At 46.6% G+C, this 15939-nt stretch overlaps 1 protein-coding gene across 1 annotated transcript in view; it reads right to left on the bottom strand.

The window, feature by feature from the left end:
• NTN4 (netrin 4) overlaps positions 1–15939 on the bottom strand; it is a 113321-nt gene that overhangs the window by 62557 nt on the left and 34825 nt on the right. Inside the window, exons 3-4 of the mRNA XM_079775506.1 lie at positions 6829–7130; positions 4720–4957 (exon numbers count right to left, since the gene is read on the bottom strand). Coding sequence (XP_079631632.1) covers positions 4720–4957; positions 6829–7130 — 540 coding nt within the window. The remainder of the gene's footprint in view (positions 1–4719; positions 4958–6828; positions 7131–15939) is intronic.

The following is a 15939-nucleotide window of genomic DNA, read 5'->3' as shown; positions in this document are numbered from 1 at the left end:
ATTTGACTCCAGTGTTAGGATATCAATCATTGTTCTGCCTTCTAGTAAAAGGAGCAACAAATTGAACTGGAAAAAGATAGAAGGACAAACACGGAAAAGGTGGTACTACTATTAAAGACACAGGAGTGCCCTGGCCAGTTGGTTGGAGCACTGTCCCGTATACCAGAAGGCAGCGGGCTTGATTCCCAGTCAGGGCACATACCCAGGTTGTGGGTTAGATCCTTGGTTGGGGGACATGTAGGAGGCAACTGATCCATCTCTCTCTCTCTCTCTCTCTCTCTCTCTCTCTCTTTCTCTCTCTCTTTCTCTCTCAAAATAATCAATCAACCAATCAATAAAAGACACAGGAGTATTTTAAGATAAATGAACCTGCCAACTTGTATTCTACTTCATATCTTTTCCTACTTCCTACTCCCAAAGAAAGAAAATGACCCTAAAATCTTATATAGCTTAAGAAACCAACAAAGAATCATTTCCATTAACTTCCTTAATTCTCTATCATCAGCCATAAAAAATTATGGCACATAAAATCAGGTCTTACTTAGTTGCCCTCACAATATTAGTTGTAGCTGTCTATGGAGCAGCAGCTTTCAAACTTTAGCAAGCATTGTAATCACCCAGAGGGTCTGTTAAACATGGATTTCTAGGCCCCATCACTAGAGTTTCTGATTCAGTAGGTCTGGGCTAGGGCCTGAGAATTCATAATTCTAACAAGTTCCCAGGTAATACTGCTGCTGCTGGTTCAGGGACCAACTCTTTGAAAATGACTGCTATAAAGAAAAACTAAAGAAAGTTAGATTTATACACACTACCCAGGGCAAGCTGGCAAGTAAAAGAGAGCATTTCTTATGAGGCTACCTTCCATTCTGCATGAACAATTTACAAATCCAGTTATTTATTTCCACATACCTATAATGAATGGTGTTCACAGATACACAAATGTGGGAGGACAATTGACCCTATGACTATGTTCTTCCTGAGGCAAAAGACTGTGCTTTCAATGTGCAATTTGTTTAGCTAAGCAGCCATAGGAATAAAAACATCACCTTCAAAAGAGGCACCTATACCCAAATTTAATCCAGCTCTTAATAATCCAGAAAAAATACATAAAAATAAAATTCAGCCCTAACCGGTTTGGCTCAGTGGATAGAGTGTTGGCCTGCAGACTGAAGGGTCCCAGGTTCGAGTCCAGTCAAGGGTATGTACCTTGGTTGCAGGCTCCTACCTGGCCCGGGCCCTGATCAGGGCTCATGCAGAGGCAACCGATGGATGTGTTTCTCTCACATCGATATTTCTCTCTGTCTTTCCCTCTCTCTTCCACTCTCTCTAAAAATCAATGGAAAAATATCCTCAGGTGAAGATTAAAAATAAAATAAAATAAAACAAAACAAAATTCACCTAAGCTCAGGGATGGGAAAGATCTGAAGTCAGAATGATTCACATTTCCAACTAACCATAAGCCTTTGCTGGTCCAATTGCTTTCCCTCCCTCCCTCTCTTCCTCCCTTCCTTCCTTCTTTCCTTCCTTCCTAGAATAGAGACAGCAGGGATTCTCATGGAACTGGATCCCTGGAAGCCAACATACCCTTGACCACATAGTCTGTTTCTTACCTCTACCTGGCTCTACCTCCAGGTTGGACTATGTCTTGCCTGGTTTCAGCACATGCTATAGTTACAGCAGTAGGGGCTACCACCACCGCTGCACAAGTTGAAATAAATATGAAAGCTGGGGAGCAGGAAGCCACAAAACTGGTATTATTTTAAAGGGAAATTGATTTTGATTTCAAAGCAGTCTGAGATTATTAAGGAAATGCAGCTCCTGTCCCATAGAGTCTTCTAGAATAGAGACTTATTATTCTAACCTCCTTTTGAAATGAAAAACAAAACACATTTACTATGTAATCCCCTTTCCTTGGTTATCCAGATCTTCTTTATAGATTGATAGTTTTCTCTCTTTCTCTCTTTCTCTCTTTCTTTCTTTCTTTCTTTTTTTTTTTTTAAGGGAGGGGGCTCCTACAGTAACTTTATTGTAACTGAGAAACCTGGCTGCAGGCAGGCTACATGGTTAGAGCAGATGGCCATCTTTCCAAAGGGTGAGGCCTGAGCCCAGCTGGCAGCACACACAGTTAAAACCAAAGCCCAGAATAACCTCTTTCCTGACACTATCCTGCATTGCTCGACTCATGAGTGACAGCACAACCACACTGAATCGAAGTACAAGGTCCAACTGGGCAGAGGCAAAAACCCAACAAGAAACAACCAATCACAGGAGAGGGTGCTAAAATAAAATGCAGTTGCCTACGCTCCGCTATTCTTTGCCAATTAAGGTGAGGGTATGGGATGAGCAGTAAGTTATATTTCTTCATTCTTCAAATAAGAGAATGGGGTTGATGGTCAGTGAAATAGTAGAAGAGGATGAAAACCTAGGCTAGTTATAAATCTTTGTGCCTAAAGAAAAGAACAGCAGTGCTAGGAAGCAGAGAGGAACATTAAAATGCCGGCAATTATTAAAAAGGAGAGCCTTCTTTCTTTTTTTCTCAAATAAGACAGGAAACAGCATCTTGTGTTTTCCTTGCTGCAGTGGCCGCAGATTTGCTGGTTTTCATAAAATACTATTTCTATATTATTGTCCATTGATAAAATTGCTCAGTCATGAGAAGATAGTAACAGGTGAACTGTTATTGTTAGAACTAGGTCTTCTCACAAGTTTCGAATATGGGCTATTTCTCATGCTGGATCCACAGAGGAAACCCCAAATACCATAAGGTGCCTCAGTTAAAGTTCCTGCAATAGTGCAATGGTGTAACTGACAGGTTCATGGGGTGGGGGGGCGGTGATTTTCTTGCACGTGTAAACCCTTTTGGAAAAGGTGGAGATAAAAGGATGGGAAAGAGTTCGGTTTAGAGCCAAAAAGTTTCAGACATCAGCCACGGATGGATGCCTCTGCCCCATTTCACTACATGTTCTTCTCTGAGAAACACATTTAATCGCTGACTATTAAGCACTGTGGTTAAAAGAAATGGTCCTTTCACCACCATCCACTCTCCCCCATCCTCCATGTGAATCTCACAATAGCAGAGGCTGAAGACAAGAAGGTTGTCTCTGTTCCCTCTCACCAGGGAAATCACTTGGTATCCTTGTAAATGAGCTAGGTAGCCCAGTTGTCTGAGGTAACCCCTGACACAGAGATGTGGCTGACCTTTGTCATGTAGATGGAAAACTCTTTGGTCAGCCACTCCATCTGTTCAGCCTTTAGCTCTGTGAAACAAAACATGCCAGTCTGGTCAAGAATGTGCTGCCAATGGTGGGAGAAGTCCTCCTTCTTGAGGTTGGAGACAAGCTGAGCTCACAGGCCAATGATAAGGTTGGCCATGACTTAAACTTCTTACAACCACTGTTTTTGAAAATCCAGGGTAGTCAGAATGGTTGAGGCAATCTGGGTCCTACTGAGAGGAGGGTTGGAACACATTGGATGGATCAGTATCTTCAACTGTAATTTAACTCTTTGTCTTCATCAGCATCTTTGCAGACTGCAACCGAGGCTGCCACATACTCAGTAGAAGCCCATGTTCTTGGCATAGGATCGGCAGAGAGAAACATTAATGCTCTCTTTGATGGCATCCTCGTTACCATCACACGTGGCAAATCCTTGGTAGGTCATGTCAAAGAACACAGAGAAATTCTTTTTCCTCACTACTGTTGCTTTCCCTTCCATTGCTCAAGATGAGGTGCCCACTCTCATGAGATTGTAGGCACAGGTATGCAGGAGAATGCTTTGCTCTGGCATTTTTGAAATGCCCTTCTTAGCGCCTGTGAAATCAAAGCCACAAGTCTTGGGGTCATAGTATAGATAGCCATGTAGCTGCATGCAGTGTCCCTGAAGATGCATGTGTAATTTCCCCCAGGATGGTTTGGGCAGAAATATGTCTCAGCTGAACTTAAAAACCCTTTGCAGATATCTGGCTCCAATCCTTAAGACCCAGTTCCAGAAATGATCTGCATAGTGACATATTGGCCACTTTTCAAGATTTTGCTATTCTTATCCAAGGCTAGTTCTGCAGATGCCTTGCAAAATCCAACCATTTCAGCAACATGCAGGTATTCTTTGTCCAGGTTTTTTGCAGCAATCTGGACACTAGGGTGCATATACAGCTTTCCATTATCATCCTGGTAGGCACCACCTTCCAGACTCATCTTCTTGATGTTGGTGTCTCTCTTATAGGCTTCTGTGACCCCTAGGATAGGACCTGAGGCCTCCATCTCCACATGAGCCCACCAGGAATTGGCTGTGGCAGAGGCAAGACAGCAAGGCCTGGGTAGGAGGTGGCAGTGACCCGAGACAGGATGCAGCTGGAATGTATCAGAGCTATGGTGGGCAGTAAGAGAGCAGGGGGTAGTGACAGGATGGAGCAGAGAGCCAGCAGGCACAGACACAGGGGTGTGGGCTCATGGTGACAGTTTTCTTTCTGGCAGAAGATTGTATATAATAGTTGTATTTTAAGACTTTTGCAAAAATCTCTGGTAACTCTGCATAATTATCCCCAGTTAAATTTAGCAGAATTAATAGAATTTATTTTCTTTTTAAGTCAGAAAGTCAGTTTTTTTATTTCTGAAGCTCTGGAATATATTGTTTGCTGGTGGTCACCTGCCACACCTCCATGAGTTTGTTCATATAGAAAACAGAATCTGGCCATTAGCAGACAAGGCCAAAGAGGTGCACTGGAGTGGCTCTGCTGGGACTGATATCTTCTTGCTTCAGTTCATCTACAATGATCTTGCCCTTCAAGTCCCAGATCTTAATGCTGGGGCCCATGACAGCACAGAGCCAATAGTGGTTGGGGCTGAAGCACAGGGTGATGATGATGTCCCCAATGTCTAGCATATAGAGGTGCTTGCCTTTGTTGAGATCGCACAGCATGGCCTGGCCATCCTGCTTCCCGAAGCATAGAGGGATCCATCTGGAGAGACAGTCACAGTGTTTAGCGAGCCCAGGTGGCTGATGTGGTTTGTCTTCAGCTTGCAGTTTTGGCAGGTTCCATACCTTGCCCAGCTTTTCCCAGCCACAGGAGGCGATAATGGGATTGCTTTTCTTGGTGATGAGAAGCAGACACAAGATACCCACTGCGAGTGGTTCTCATCCTGGACAGTGTATTTGAACAGGCCCACAGAATATAATAGAAATGTCTAGAATTTTTTCTTTAGCATTGGAAAATGTTGTTATCTCTTTGAAAGTTTACATTCAGAGGACTTACTAAAAAACAAACAAACAAAAAACAACAACAACAACAACAAAAGAAACTATTGCTTTTAAATGCATATGCATGGGAGTTTTGTAAGGCTCTTGAAAACAAATTTAGTTTGGTTGATCAGAGCCATTCAGGTTGTCTCATGGGTCATTCTTTCCAGAGATATGGCCTACTCTGGGCCATGTCATGGGAGCTGCTTGTATCTATCCCTTTGCTCAGGACTCTACCCTGAAGTGATCATTGAAGGCTTGGATTATAGGAGACAGCTGAGGAAACAAAGGCCAGCATCTTAGTCAATTCAGGCTGCTATACCATAAACTGGGTAGCTTATACACAACAGAAATCTATTTTTCACAGTCCTGGAGGCTGAACGCCTAAGGTCCGGGTGCCAGCATGGTCAGGTTCTGGTGAGGATCTCTCCAACTGCCAACTTCTCACTGTGTCCTCACATGGCAAAAGCAGAGCTAGCTAGCCATCTGGCCTCTTCTTAAAGGATACCTACCCCATTTATGAGGACTCCACTCTCATGACCTAATTACCTCCCAAAGGTTTCAGCTCCACATCCCATCCCATTGGATTAGGGTTTCAACATATGAATTTTGGAGGGATACAAATATTCACTCACTGTAGCCTATAGCCTCTCCTTTCACTAGTTCACTTAAATATAATGGCAGAAATTTCTAGCACTCTATCTTATACAAACTACGGAGAGTAGGTTGACATGTCTCTAGAATATCTGGGTTATTTTATATTTGAATCATACACAACTCAATTAACTTAGATATAATGAATTACCTAATCCTGTATTTGAAGCTATCTTAGTTCAAAGATCTATTAGTGTCTAGAAACTAGTAGGTTGGAGAAGGTGAGGTGAGAACAAACAATGACCATAATTTTTCATCATCTCTCTATTCCTATGTTGCTATCATACAAACACCTACCGAAGGCCTACTTCTGGCTCAAGCAATGCACTCGGTCCTGAGGACACAAAGATCACAGTCCCTGTTCTCAGGGAGTTCAAGATCTTCTAGGAGATGAAGAGAGGTAAAAGTTCAGAAGAAAGCACAGGAGATGTGTGAACCTAGAGGAAAGAGAGTTTAACTCTGCCTAGGGAGAGAGGGGGTCAGGCCACTCTTCACAGAGGAGAACTATTATTCATTCTATTGGCTGAACAGCAAAAGATACCAGGCATTAAACGGAGGTTCTTATTTTTTCCACTATAAAAATTTATTCAACAATGGTTCCCATTTATTGTCAAAGCTGGCTTCTGTGTGATAATGCCACCAATATGATTATGCCAACCTCTCCTACTGCTCACCTTACACTTTATATCTGAAGGTCATGGTACTAAAAACTGGCATGGATGCTTTCCAAGGAATCTTGTTATCATGCTTGACTATTTATAATTCTAAAATTGAAGATTAAAAAACAAGTTAATAGGCACTTTACAGGATGGATATGGAGTCGGAGAAGTGAATCAGCAGAGGAAGAAACAAGAAGCACTATGCAAACACACACCAGCTCTCAGGGAACTTAGACTACCCGTGCCCAAAGCTGAAGGTAACTTATGATTTGTTTTTCACTGGTGAGAACTTGTGTTACATACCACGTGGAATACTCCTGGGGCCTTGACAGGTCTGAAGCCATCCACAGGTACACATTGATCAGCATGGCCATTACAGAAGCAGCTGCCCTTGACGATGAAATCATAGATCGCGTAGTGTGTAAAATGTTGAGGCTTTGCATTCAGGTCATTTCTCTGACAGGGACAAAACTGTTGTTTTAGCAGCTGCACACGAAGGTTGGTGATCTTCAGCTGCTCCTGTGCTTTGGCACTGTAAGGGTTCTCCATGTCATATGGTGGTGACAAAGCTCTGAAAATAACCTGTAAAGAAAAAGAAAATACCAGGAGTATATAAGACTGTGTGCAAACCCCGGGCTGTTTGCTCCATAGTGTTCTCATTTGATTTATACCTTGTGTTATCTGTAAGTGATACAATCACAAGAGGTTTTTGATCACACCTGGGGAAGAGCTCCCTGTTATTCCAAGGAAGAGCTGTGCTGCCTGTTTGGATGCAGAAGTATAAACTGAGTAGCCAGCAGAGAACTGACTCTTGAGGTGAAGGAAGCCATGCAAAGATCTCAGGGGAAGAGCATTCCAGGTAGAAGGAACAGCATGTTTAAAGGCCTTGACATGGAATCAGACGTGGCTTATTCAAGGAGGAACAACAAGGCCAGTGTGACTGGAGCCCAGGGGACAAGGGGACGGTGTTTGGAGAGGAGGACAGAGGTGGTGTGTAACAGACCCTGAATGCAGCCCTTTGAAGGCCACGGCAGAGTTATTCTAGTGGAAGCCACTACAAACCTATAGGCATAGAAGTGATTATGATTTGATTTACATCTTTTAAAAAAGATAACTCTTGCTTCTGTGAGGAGAATCCTATATAATAAAAGTGTAATATGCAAATTGACTGAACGGTAGAATGACCGGTTGGCAGGGTGCATGGCCAGGGAGCAGGCGGTGCCAGGCCAGACAAGGCACATGCCAGCAGGCAGAGGGAGGGGATGGCAATTGGAGGGCGGTGGCAACCAGCAGCAGCTGCGGAGGGGCGATGGGGGTAGGGTGGGGCCAGCCGCTCACTCGCTGGCTGGCACCGTCCCCTGATCGGCCTGCCCAGTCACCTCCCACAGAGGGGAGGCCAGACTGTGGCTTAGGGGAAGCAGGCCAAAGCCGTCAGTCAGACATCACCTGAGGGCTCCTGGACTGTGAGAGGACGCAGGCCGGGCTGAGTCCCCCCACCCCCAGTGCACAAATTTTCGTGCACCGGGCCTCTAGTGTATTATAAAGATTGAAGAACAGAAGCAGGAAGACCAGTTACGAAGCAATTGCAAAATCACGATCCAAAATCACATTTCTAAATGAGGTATAACACTTTCAAAGACTAGTTGGTATTAATTGGGGTCCCTATCACTACCGATATTCTTTGTTCTCTTTTACTGTATCTGCCTTCCAAACTTGTGGCACATTTTTGAAATATCCTTACTGGTAGTAAACATACAATTGTTTAAGGGTAGGTTTGATTTCTGAGTTTAATCAATAGTCACATAAACCCAGATGTGGTTAATAATGTGACTGATCAAATTATTTAATGGCACTTTTGATTAAATGCAAAGTCTAATTAAATAATGAGACTGTTTTTATTGTGTAGGTTATAGATGGAATCTAAAGGCAATTTAAAACTTTAGTTCTGAGGAGAAAACCAGAGGGAGGAAGGCATGCCGCTATTATTAAAAAGTAGGGTTTAGATAAACTCCCATTTTGAAAGAAAGTAAAAGTAACTTTCCAGAAAAAAAACTTATCTAGGGAAAAATTTGGACATAAAAATTTCATTTTAGAAACAAGTTTTAGCCCTAGCTGGTTTGGCTCAGTGGATAGAGTGTCCACTCACAGACTGAAGGGTCCCGGGTTTGATTCTGATCAAGGGCATATACCTCAATTGCAGGCTCAATCCCTTACGTATGCCAGAGGCCACCAATCGATGTGCCTCTCTCACATCAATGTTTCTCTGTGTCTCCCTTCCACTCCCTCTAAAAATCAGTGGAAAAATATCCTCAGGTGAGGATTAACAACAAAAATAGAAACCAGTTTTAGACTAAGTATGAAAAGGTAAGAACCAACTGTGTAGGATCACATCTCCAGATCTATTGATACAGAGTCGTCCTCAGTGAAATATAACCTTGGGGAGAGGGGTATGATAATTCAATGGACACTTGGCCTTCTACAGCCAATTCTCCATCCAGCAGCCAGAGCAATACTCTGTAAACAGAAGTTAGATCACAATATTCCCTTGCTTAAATCCATTGCCACGCAAAGATTTCTCAATAAAATGTAAAGTCCTTATAATGGTCCTACCTTATTTTTGTTCTTGGTGCTTATTACTGCCTGACACATTAGCTTTGTAGTTGTTTAATGATTTACTGTCTTCCCAGTCTTGGATAGAAACTTCTAGAGAGGAGTCATTGATGTACCCCAGAACAATGTCTGGCACAGAGTAGGTATTCAGTACAGTTTTGGTAAATTAATTGATTAATTATAACATAATTATAGCACTGTACTTGGCATTCAAGTAATAGATGAGAGTTCCAAATAACTTAACTTCCTTTTATAGGGTCTCAAACAAATTGACATACTAAATTAATGTTATAGCACCTGAAGGCAAGAGCCAAGAAGTTGTATTATAAACAGTTATAAATAACTACATAATTAACCAGTATCCACATTTCTAGCTATTTTTGAACTTACACTTAGTAAGTATACTTTCAACTCAAACAATATTCTGCCCTATTTATTCACATGTAAAGTAGTGGAAAGCAATATATTATGGAATAAAATTTTCCAACAATATGTCACTTATTTGAAAATCAATATAGAAGTAACATCTCTCTCTCTTTTAACAATAGCCTAAATCAGAACATGATTTTATATTTTGAATCATTAAAAAAAAACAACCATGGAATCCATCATGAGTTTTATATGGGATTTGTTTTCACTATGACATCCCAATTACTGGCATTCTGTTAGACATTCATGAAAAACGCTTGTTTTAAATAAGATAAATGATGTGACTACCTCCTAGTTTACCAATCACAGTAATGCAAGGACATGGAAGAGGGTAACCAGTGCTAACCAAATAAGTATCCCATTGAAAAGTCTGAGTATTTCTCTATATTGTCGCCCACCCTTCTTTCTTCTGAACATTGGTGACAACTGTTTGCTCTCTCTGTTCCTGTCACATATTCACCCTTGACATTTACCCTGTTCCCCACAGCTCCCTTCCCCTCCCCCGCTTCCCCCTGAAAACTGTTCACATGCAAGGCTAGAGGAAGATCTGTCAAGGTTTGTAGGAACTTAGAAGCTCTTTTGCTTCCTGAACCCAGACTGTAAGCTGAATGGCAGCTCTGTGCTTGGTGTGCATGACACCACAGTTGGCACGCTGATATCAGCAGGGAAGGGACAGCATGACCCCTGAGGCTGCATGCTGGAAAGGAGACAGCAGAGTGCCACAGACACAAAAGTGAACGGGAATTTAAACCATGAAATCTTTTTTCCAGAAAGGAGACGCCTTAATCTGATACCCTGGGAAATGGATCTATCCTGCATCAGGAAACAAAGAGTGCGCCAATCCAGATGCTTCAAACTTCTGGCAGGTCGCCCTTTGGGTCCCACCCAGTTTTTCTTCAAACATCCCCAGAAGAAGCCTGCATGGCACAACTAAAATGGAATAAGAAAAAATGTAGAAACACTCCATATAATGTCAGCCTCTTCTATTTTTGTTCCCATCAGAAGCAGGCTGTATTTATGGACTCACCACTGTTCTTCTGTCTGTGATTGCTTCTGAAGATACACTCCTAACAAGACATAGTTAAAAAGTCAGAGGGGGAGTAGGATCAAGCCTACTTTGATGTTTCCAGTGTGTTAATGCTATTGGCCAGCACTTCATGATCTTATTATTTAAGAAATTTGATTATGTTTTAGTGATTAATACTATGCTCATTACAGAAAAATCTGTCACTGAAAAATGTAAAAGACAATAGAAATCTACAATGCAATCCAACCCAAAGACATCCTGGGATATCAACTGAATTATATTTTTCCATCTAGACTTCTGTATGTATACACAAAGAATCTATACTAATAAAAAGGTAATATGCTAATTAGACCAGGAGACCTTCCGGACATCCTTCCGGACAAAGCCAGGGTGGCAGGGCCGAGGCAGAGGCGGTTAGGGGTGATGAGGCCAGGAGGGGAGGACAGTTGGGAGCGAGCAGGCCAGCAGGGAGGGGCAGTTGGGGGCGAGCAGGCTGGCGTGGGGGGGGGGGCAGTTGGGGGCAAGCAGGCCGGCAGGGGGGGCAGTTGGGGGTGATCTGGCCAGCAGAGGGGTGGTAGCAGTTAGGGGTGATCAGGTAGGAAGGGGAGGCAGTTGGGGGCAATCAGGTCGGCAGGCAGAGTAGTTAGGGGTGATCAGGCAGGCAGGCAGGTGAGCAGTTAGGAGCCAGTGGTCCCAGATTATGAGAGGGATGTCTGACTGCTGGTTTAGGCATGATCCCACCCGGATTGGGCCTAAACTAGCAGTTGGACATCTCCCAAGGGGTCCCAGATTGGAGAGGGTGCAGACCGGGCTGAGGGACACCCCCCCCCAATGCACAAATTTCGTGCACTGGGCCATTAGTCTACACTAATAAAAGAGAAACATGCAAATTAACCATCACTTCGCTACACCAAGCCACGCCCAATCAGGAGTGATTTTGCAAATTAACCCAACCAAGATGGCGGCCGGCCACAGAGCTGGAGCAAGCAGGAAGCTTGGGTTGCCCCTGGTGATGGAGGAAGCCAAGCTTCCCGCCCGCCCTGGCTGGCCCTGGCCTCTGCTCAAGGTTATAAAGTTTCAATTATAGAAGATAAATAAATCCTAGATACTTGCTTCCAGCTGGCCCTGGCCTCTGCTCAAGGAAGCGCTGAAGAAAAAAAAAAAGAAAAAGAAAAAAAGGAAGGGCTGGGATCTTGGGTCGCCGGTGGGTGATCAGGCCAGGATGGGATGGCAGGGGCCATTGGGAGTAAGCAGACCAGCAGGGGGGCCAGTTGGGGGTGAGCAGGCCATCAGTGGGGGTCAGTTGGAGGTGATCAGGTCAGCGGGGGGGGGGGGGGCAGTTGTGGGTGAGCAGGCCAGTGGGAAGGGGAGGTGAGGGCGAGCAGGCCAGCAGGGTGGGGCAGTTGGGAATGATCAGGCTGGTGGGGAGGCATTTGGGGGCGAGTAGACGGGCGGCAGGGGGCAGTTGGGGGCGAGCAGGCCGGCAGGCAGAGTGGTTAGGGGCAATCAGGCAGGCAGGCAGACAGGTGAGTGGCTGGAGCCAGCAGTCCCATATTGTGAGAGGGATGTCCAACTGCCGGTTTAGGCCCGATCCCTGTAAACTGGCAGTAGGACATCCTTTGAGGGGTCCCAGATTGGAGAGGGTGCAGGCCGGGCTGAGGAACACCCCCCCCCAGTACACAAATTTCATGCACCGGGCCACTAGTCCTATCTAATAAAAGAGAAACATGCAAATTGACCATACCTCTGCTATGGCCACACCCACCAGCCAATCAGGAGCGAGTATGCAAATTAACCCAACCAAGATGGCGGCAGCCATGGAGCTGGAGCAAGCAGGAGGCTTGGGTTGCCCCCAGCAATGGAGGAAGCCAAGCTTCCCACCTGCCCTGGCCTGCCCAGGTCTCCACTCAAGGCTAAAAAGTTTCAATTATAGAAGATAAATAAGTCCCAACAAAGATGGCCACGGCCACAGAGCTGGAGCCAGCGGGAGGCTTGGGTTGCCCCTGGTAATGGAGGAAGCAAAGTTTCCTGCTGCCCTGGCCTCCGCTCAAGGCTACAAAGTTTCAATTATAGAAGATAAATAAATCCCAGATACCTGCTTTCAGCCTATGCTTGGGTCGCCGGGGGGCGTGGCTGGCCTGCAAACCACCACAGGCCCCTTGCCCAGGCCGCCCCATGCCCCAAGGGAAGCCCCACCCTGATCCAGGACACCCTTCAGGGCAAACCAGCCAGCCCCCACCCGTGCACCAGGCCTCTAACCTATCTAATAAAAGAGTAATATGCAAATTGACTGTCACTCCAACACACAAGATGTCTGCCCCCATGTGGACACAAGATGGCTGCCACAAGATGGCCAGCAGGGGAGGGCAGTTGGAAGGAACCAGGCCTGCAAGGGAAGGCAGTTGTGGGTGATCAGGCCAGCAGGGGAGGGCAGTTGGGAGGGACCAGGCCTGCAAAGGAGGACAGTTGGGGGCGATCAAGCCTGCAGGGAAGGGCAGTTGCGGGGGGGACCAGGCCTGCAGGGGAGGGCAGGTCGGGGTGACCAGGCCTGCAGGGGAGGAAAGTTGGGGGGACCAGGCCTGCAGGGGAGGGCAGTTTGGGGGGACCCAGGCCTGCAGGGGAGGGTATTTGGGGGGGACCAGGCCTGCAGGGCAGGGCAGTTGGGGGCAACCAGGCTGGCAGGGGAGGGCAGTTAGGGGTGACCAGGCTGGCAGGGGAGGGCAGTTAGGGGCAATCAGGCTGGCAGGGGAGCAGTTAGGGATCAATCAGGCTGGCAGGGGAGTGGTTAGGGGGTGATCAGGCTGGCAGGCAGAAGCGGTTAGGGGCAATCAGGAAGGCAGGCAGGCGAGCAGTTGGGAGCCAGCAGTCCTGGATTGTGAGAGGGTTGTCCGACTGCCCGTTTAGGCCCGATCCTGGTAGGGGGTCCCAGATTGGAGAGGGTGCAGGCTGTGCTGAGGGACACAGCCCCCCCTCATGCACAAATTTCATGCACCAGGCCTCTAGTCTACACTAATAAAAGAGAAACATGCAAATTGACCATACCTCTGCTACACCCACCAGCCAATCAGGAGCGAGTATGCAAATTAACCCAACCAAGATGGTGGTGGCCACAGAGCTGGAGTGAGCAGGAGGCTTGGGATGCCCCTGGTGATGGAGGAAGCCAAGCTTCCCACCCTCCCTGGCCTGCCCTGGCCTCCGCTGAAGGCTACAAAGTTTCAATTATAGAAGATAAATAAATCCCAGATACCTGCTTCCAGCTGGCCCTGGCCTCCTTTTTGGAGGTGCTCAAAAAAAAAAAAAGAAAAAAAGGAGGGGCTGGGAGCTTGGGTCGCCGGGGGGCATGGCCAGCCTGAAAACGACCCTCAGCTCCTCACCCATGCTGGCCACACTCCCATGGGGTGAGGGTCCCCACTGGGGGGTGTGGCCAACCTGCAAACAGCCATCAGCCCCTCACCCAGACTGGCCAGGCACCCCTGCGGGGACCCCCACCCTAAAGGGGGTGTGGCCAGCTTGAAAACAGCCCTCAGCTCCTCACCCATGCTGGCCACACACCCCCAACAGGGACCCTCACCCCATGGGGGCGTGGCCGGCCTGCAAACCACCACAGGCCCCTCACCTAGGCCGCCCCATGCCCCAAAGGAACCCCCACCCTGATCCGGGACACCCTTCAGGACAAACCAGCCAACCCCCACCCGTGCACCAGGCCTCTATCTATACTAATAAAAGTGTAATATGCTAATTAGACTGGGAGACCTTCCAGGAGACCTTCCGGACATTCTTATGGACAAAGCCATGGTGGCAGGGCTGAGATAGAGGCGGTTAGAGGCCAAGAGGGGAGGGCAGTTGTGGGTGATCAGGCTGGTGGGGGCAGAGCCATTGGGGGTAAGCAGACCAGCAGGGGGGCCAGTTGGGGGTGAGCAGGCCATCAGTGGGGGTCAGTTGGAGGTGATCAGGACAGCTGGTGGGGGGCAGTTTGGAGTGAGCAGGCCATCAGGGGGTACAGTTGGGGGTGAGCAGGCTGGCAGGGGGGCAGTTGGGGGCGAGCACACTGGCACGAGGGGTAGTTGGGGGTGATCAGGCTGGTGGGGTGGGGGGGCATTTGGGGGTGAGCAGGCTGGTGGCGGGGGACAGTTGGGGGCCAGCAGGCCAGTAACAGAGTGGTTAGGGGCAATCAGGCAGGCAGGCAGGCAGGTGAGCGGTTAGGAGCCTGCAGTCCCGGATTGCAAGAGGGATGTCCGACTGCTGGTTTAGGCCTGATCCCTGTAAACCGGCAGTCAGACCTCCTTCGAGGGGTCCCAGATTGGAGAGGGTGCAGGCCAGGCTGAGGAACACCCCTCCCCACCACCCACCCCTGTGCACGAATTTCGTGCACCCAGCCTCTAGTATAATATAAACAGCTTTGGTTCTAGCCAGTTTGGCTCAGTGGATGGAGTGTCAGTCCTCAGACTAAAGTGTCCCAGGTTTGATTTTGGTCAAGGGCATATACCTCGTTTGCAGACTCAATCCCCAGCTCCAGTTGGGGTGCCTGCAGAAGGCAACCAATCGATGTGTCTCTCTCATATCAATGTTTCTCTTTTTCTGTCTCTCCCTCTCCCTTCCACTCTCTCTAAAAAGCAATGGAAAATATATCCTTGGGTGAGGATTAAAAAAAAAGTAAAAAGAAACAGCTTTGTTTCAACTTAACAATCCTAGTCAATAAAAATAACTCTAACTCTATATTGGTGGTTCTCAAAGTGAGCCCTTCACCCCCAGCTCCCCATCCCCACCAATGGCATCAGTATCAACCTGGCAACTTGTTAGAAATGCAAATTCTTGGGCCCTATAGCAAGCTGACTGAAGCAGAGACTCTGGAAGTAGGGCCTAGCAACCTGTGTTTTCCACAAGCCTTCCTAGTGATTCTGACGCCCAATAAAGTTTGAGAAACACTGCTACATTATTTAAAAACCTGGTTAGAATTCCACTGTGTGGCTATGACATAATTTATTTAGCCAGGCTGCTGTGTTAGGCATCTAGGTTGTTTCCAACTTCTCAGTATAACCAATGACAATCTTGGGGCTAAAAAGTGGAAGCTTTTATCTTGAAGATACATTTCTAAATGTGAAATCAATGGTTAAAGGAAATGGGTAATTTTAAAACATATCTGAGCTTCTGAAGGAATCATGGGCCCTTTCCTAACTAATCTTTGGAATTTTCACATTTCTCTGGACTTGCCTCACTTCTCTAAACCTGGACTTCCTTCAAACTTTGCCTAAAGATTTAGATTCTTGGCTTATCTGCCATCTCTTATGCCCTAGTATAACAAAGAGATCCTTAAAAAGTTCTGAG

The sequence above is a fragment of the Cnephaeus nilssonii genome (assembly GCF_951640355.1).
Source record: "Cnephaeus nilssonii genome assembly, chromosome: 6".
Classification (NCBI taxonomy): Eukaryota; Metazoa; Chordata; class Mammalia; order Chiroptera; family Vespertilionidae; genus Cnephaeus; species Cnephaeus nilssonii.
Note: the sequence above shows the minus strand (reverse complement) of the source record. Positions and strands in the feature narration are given on the sequence as shown.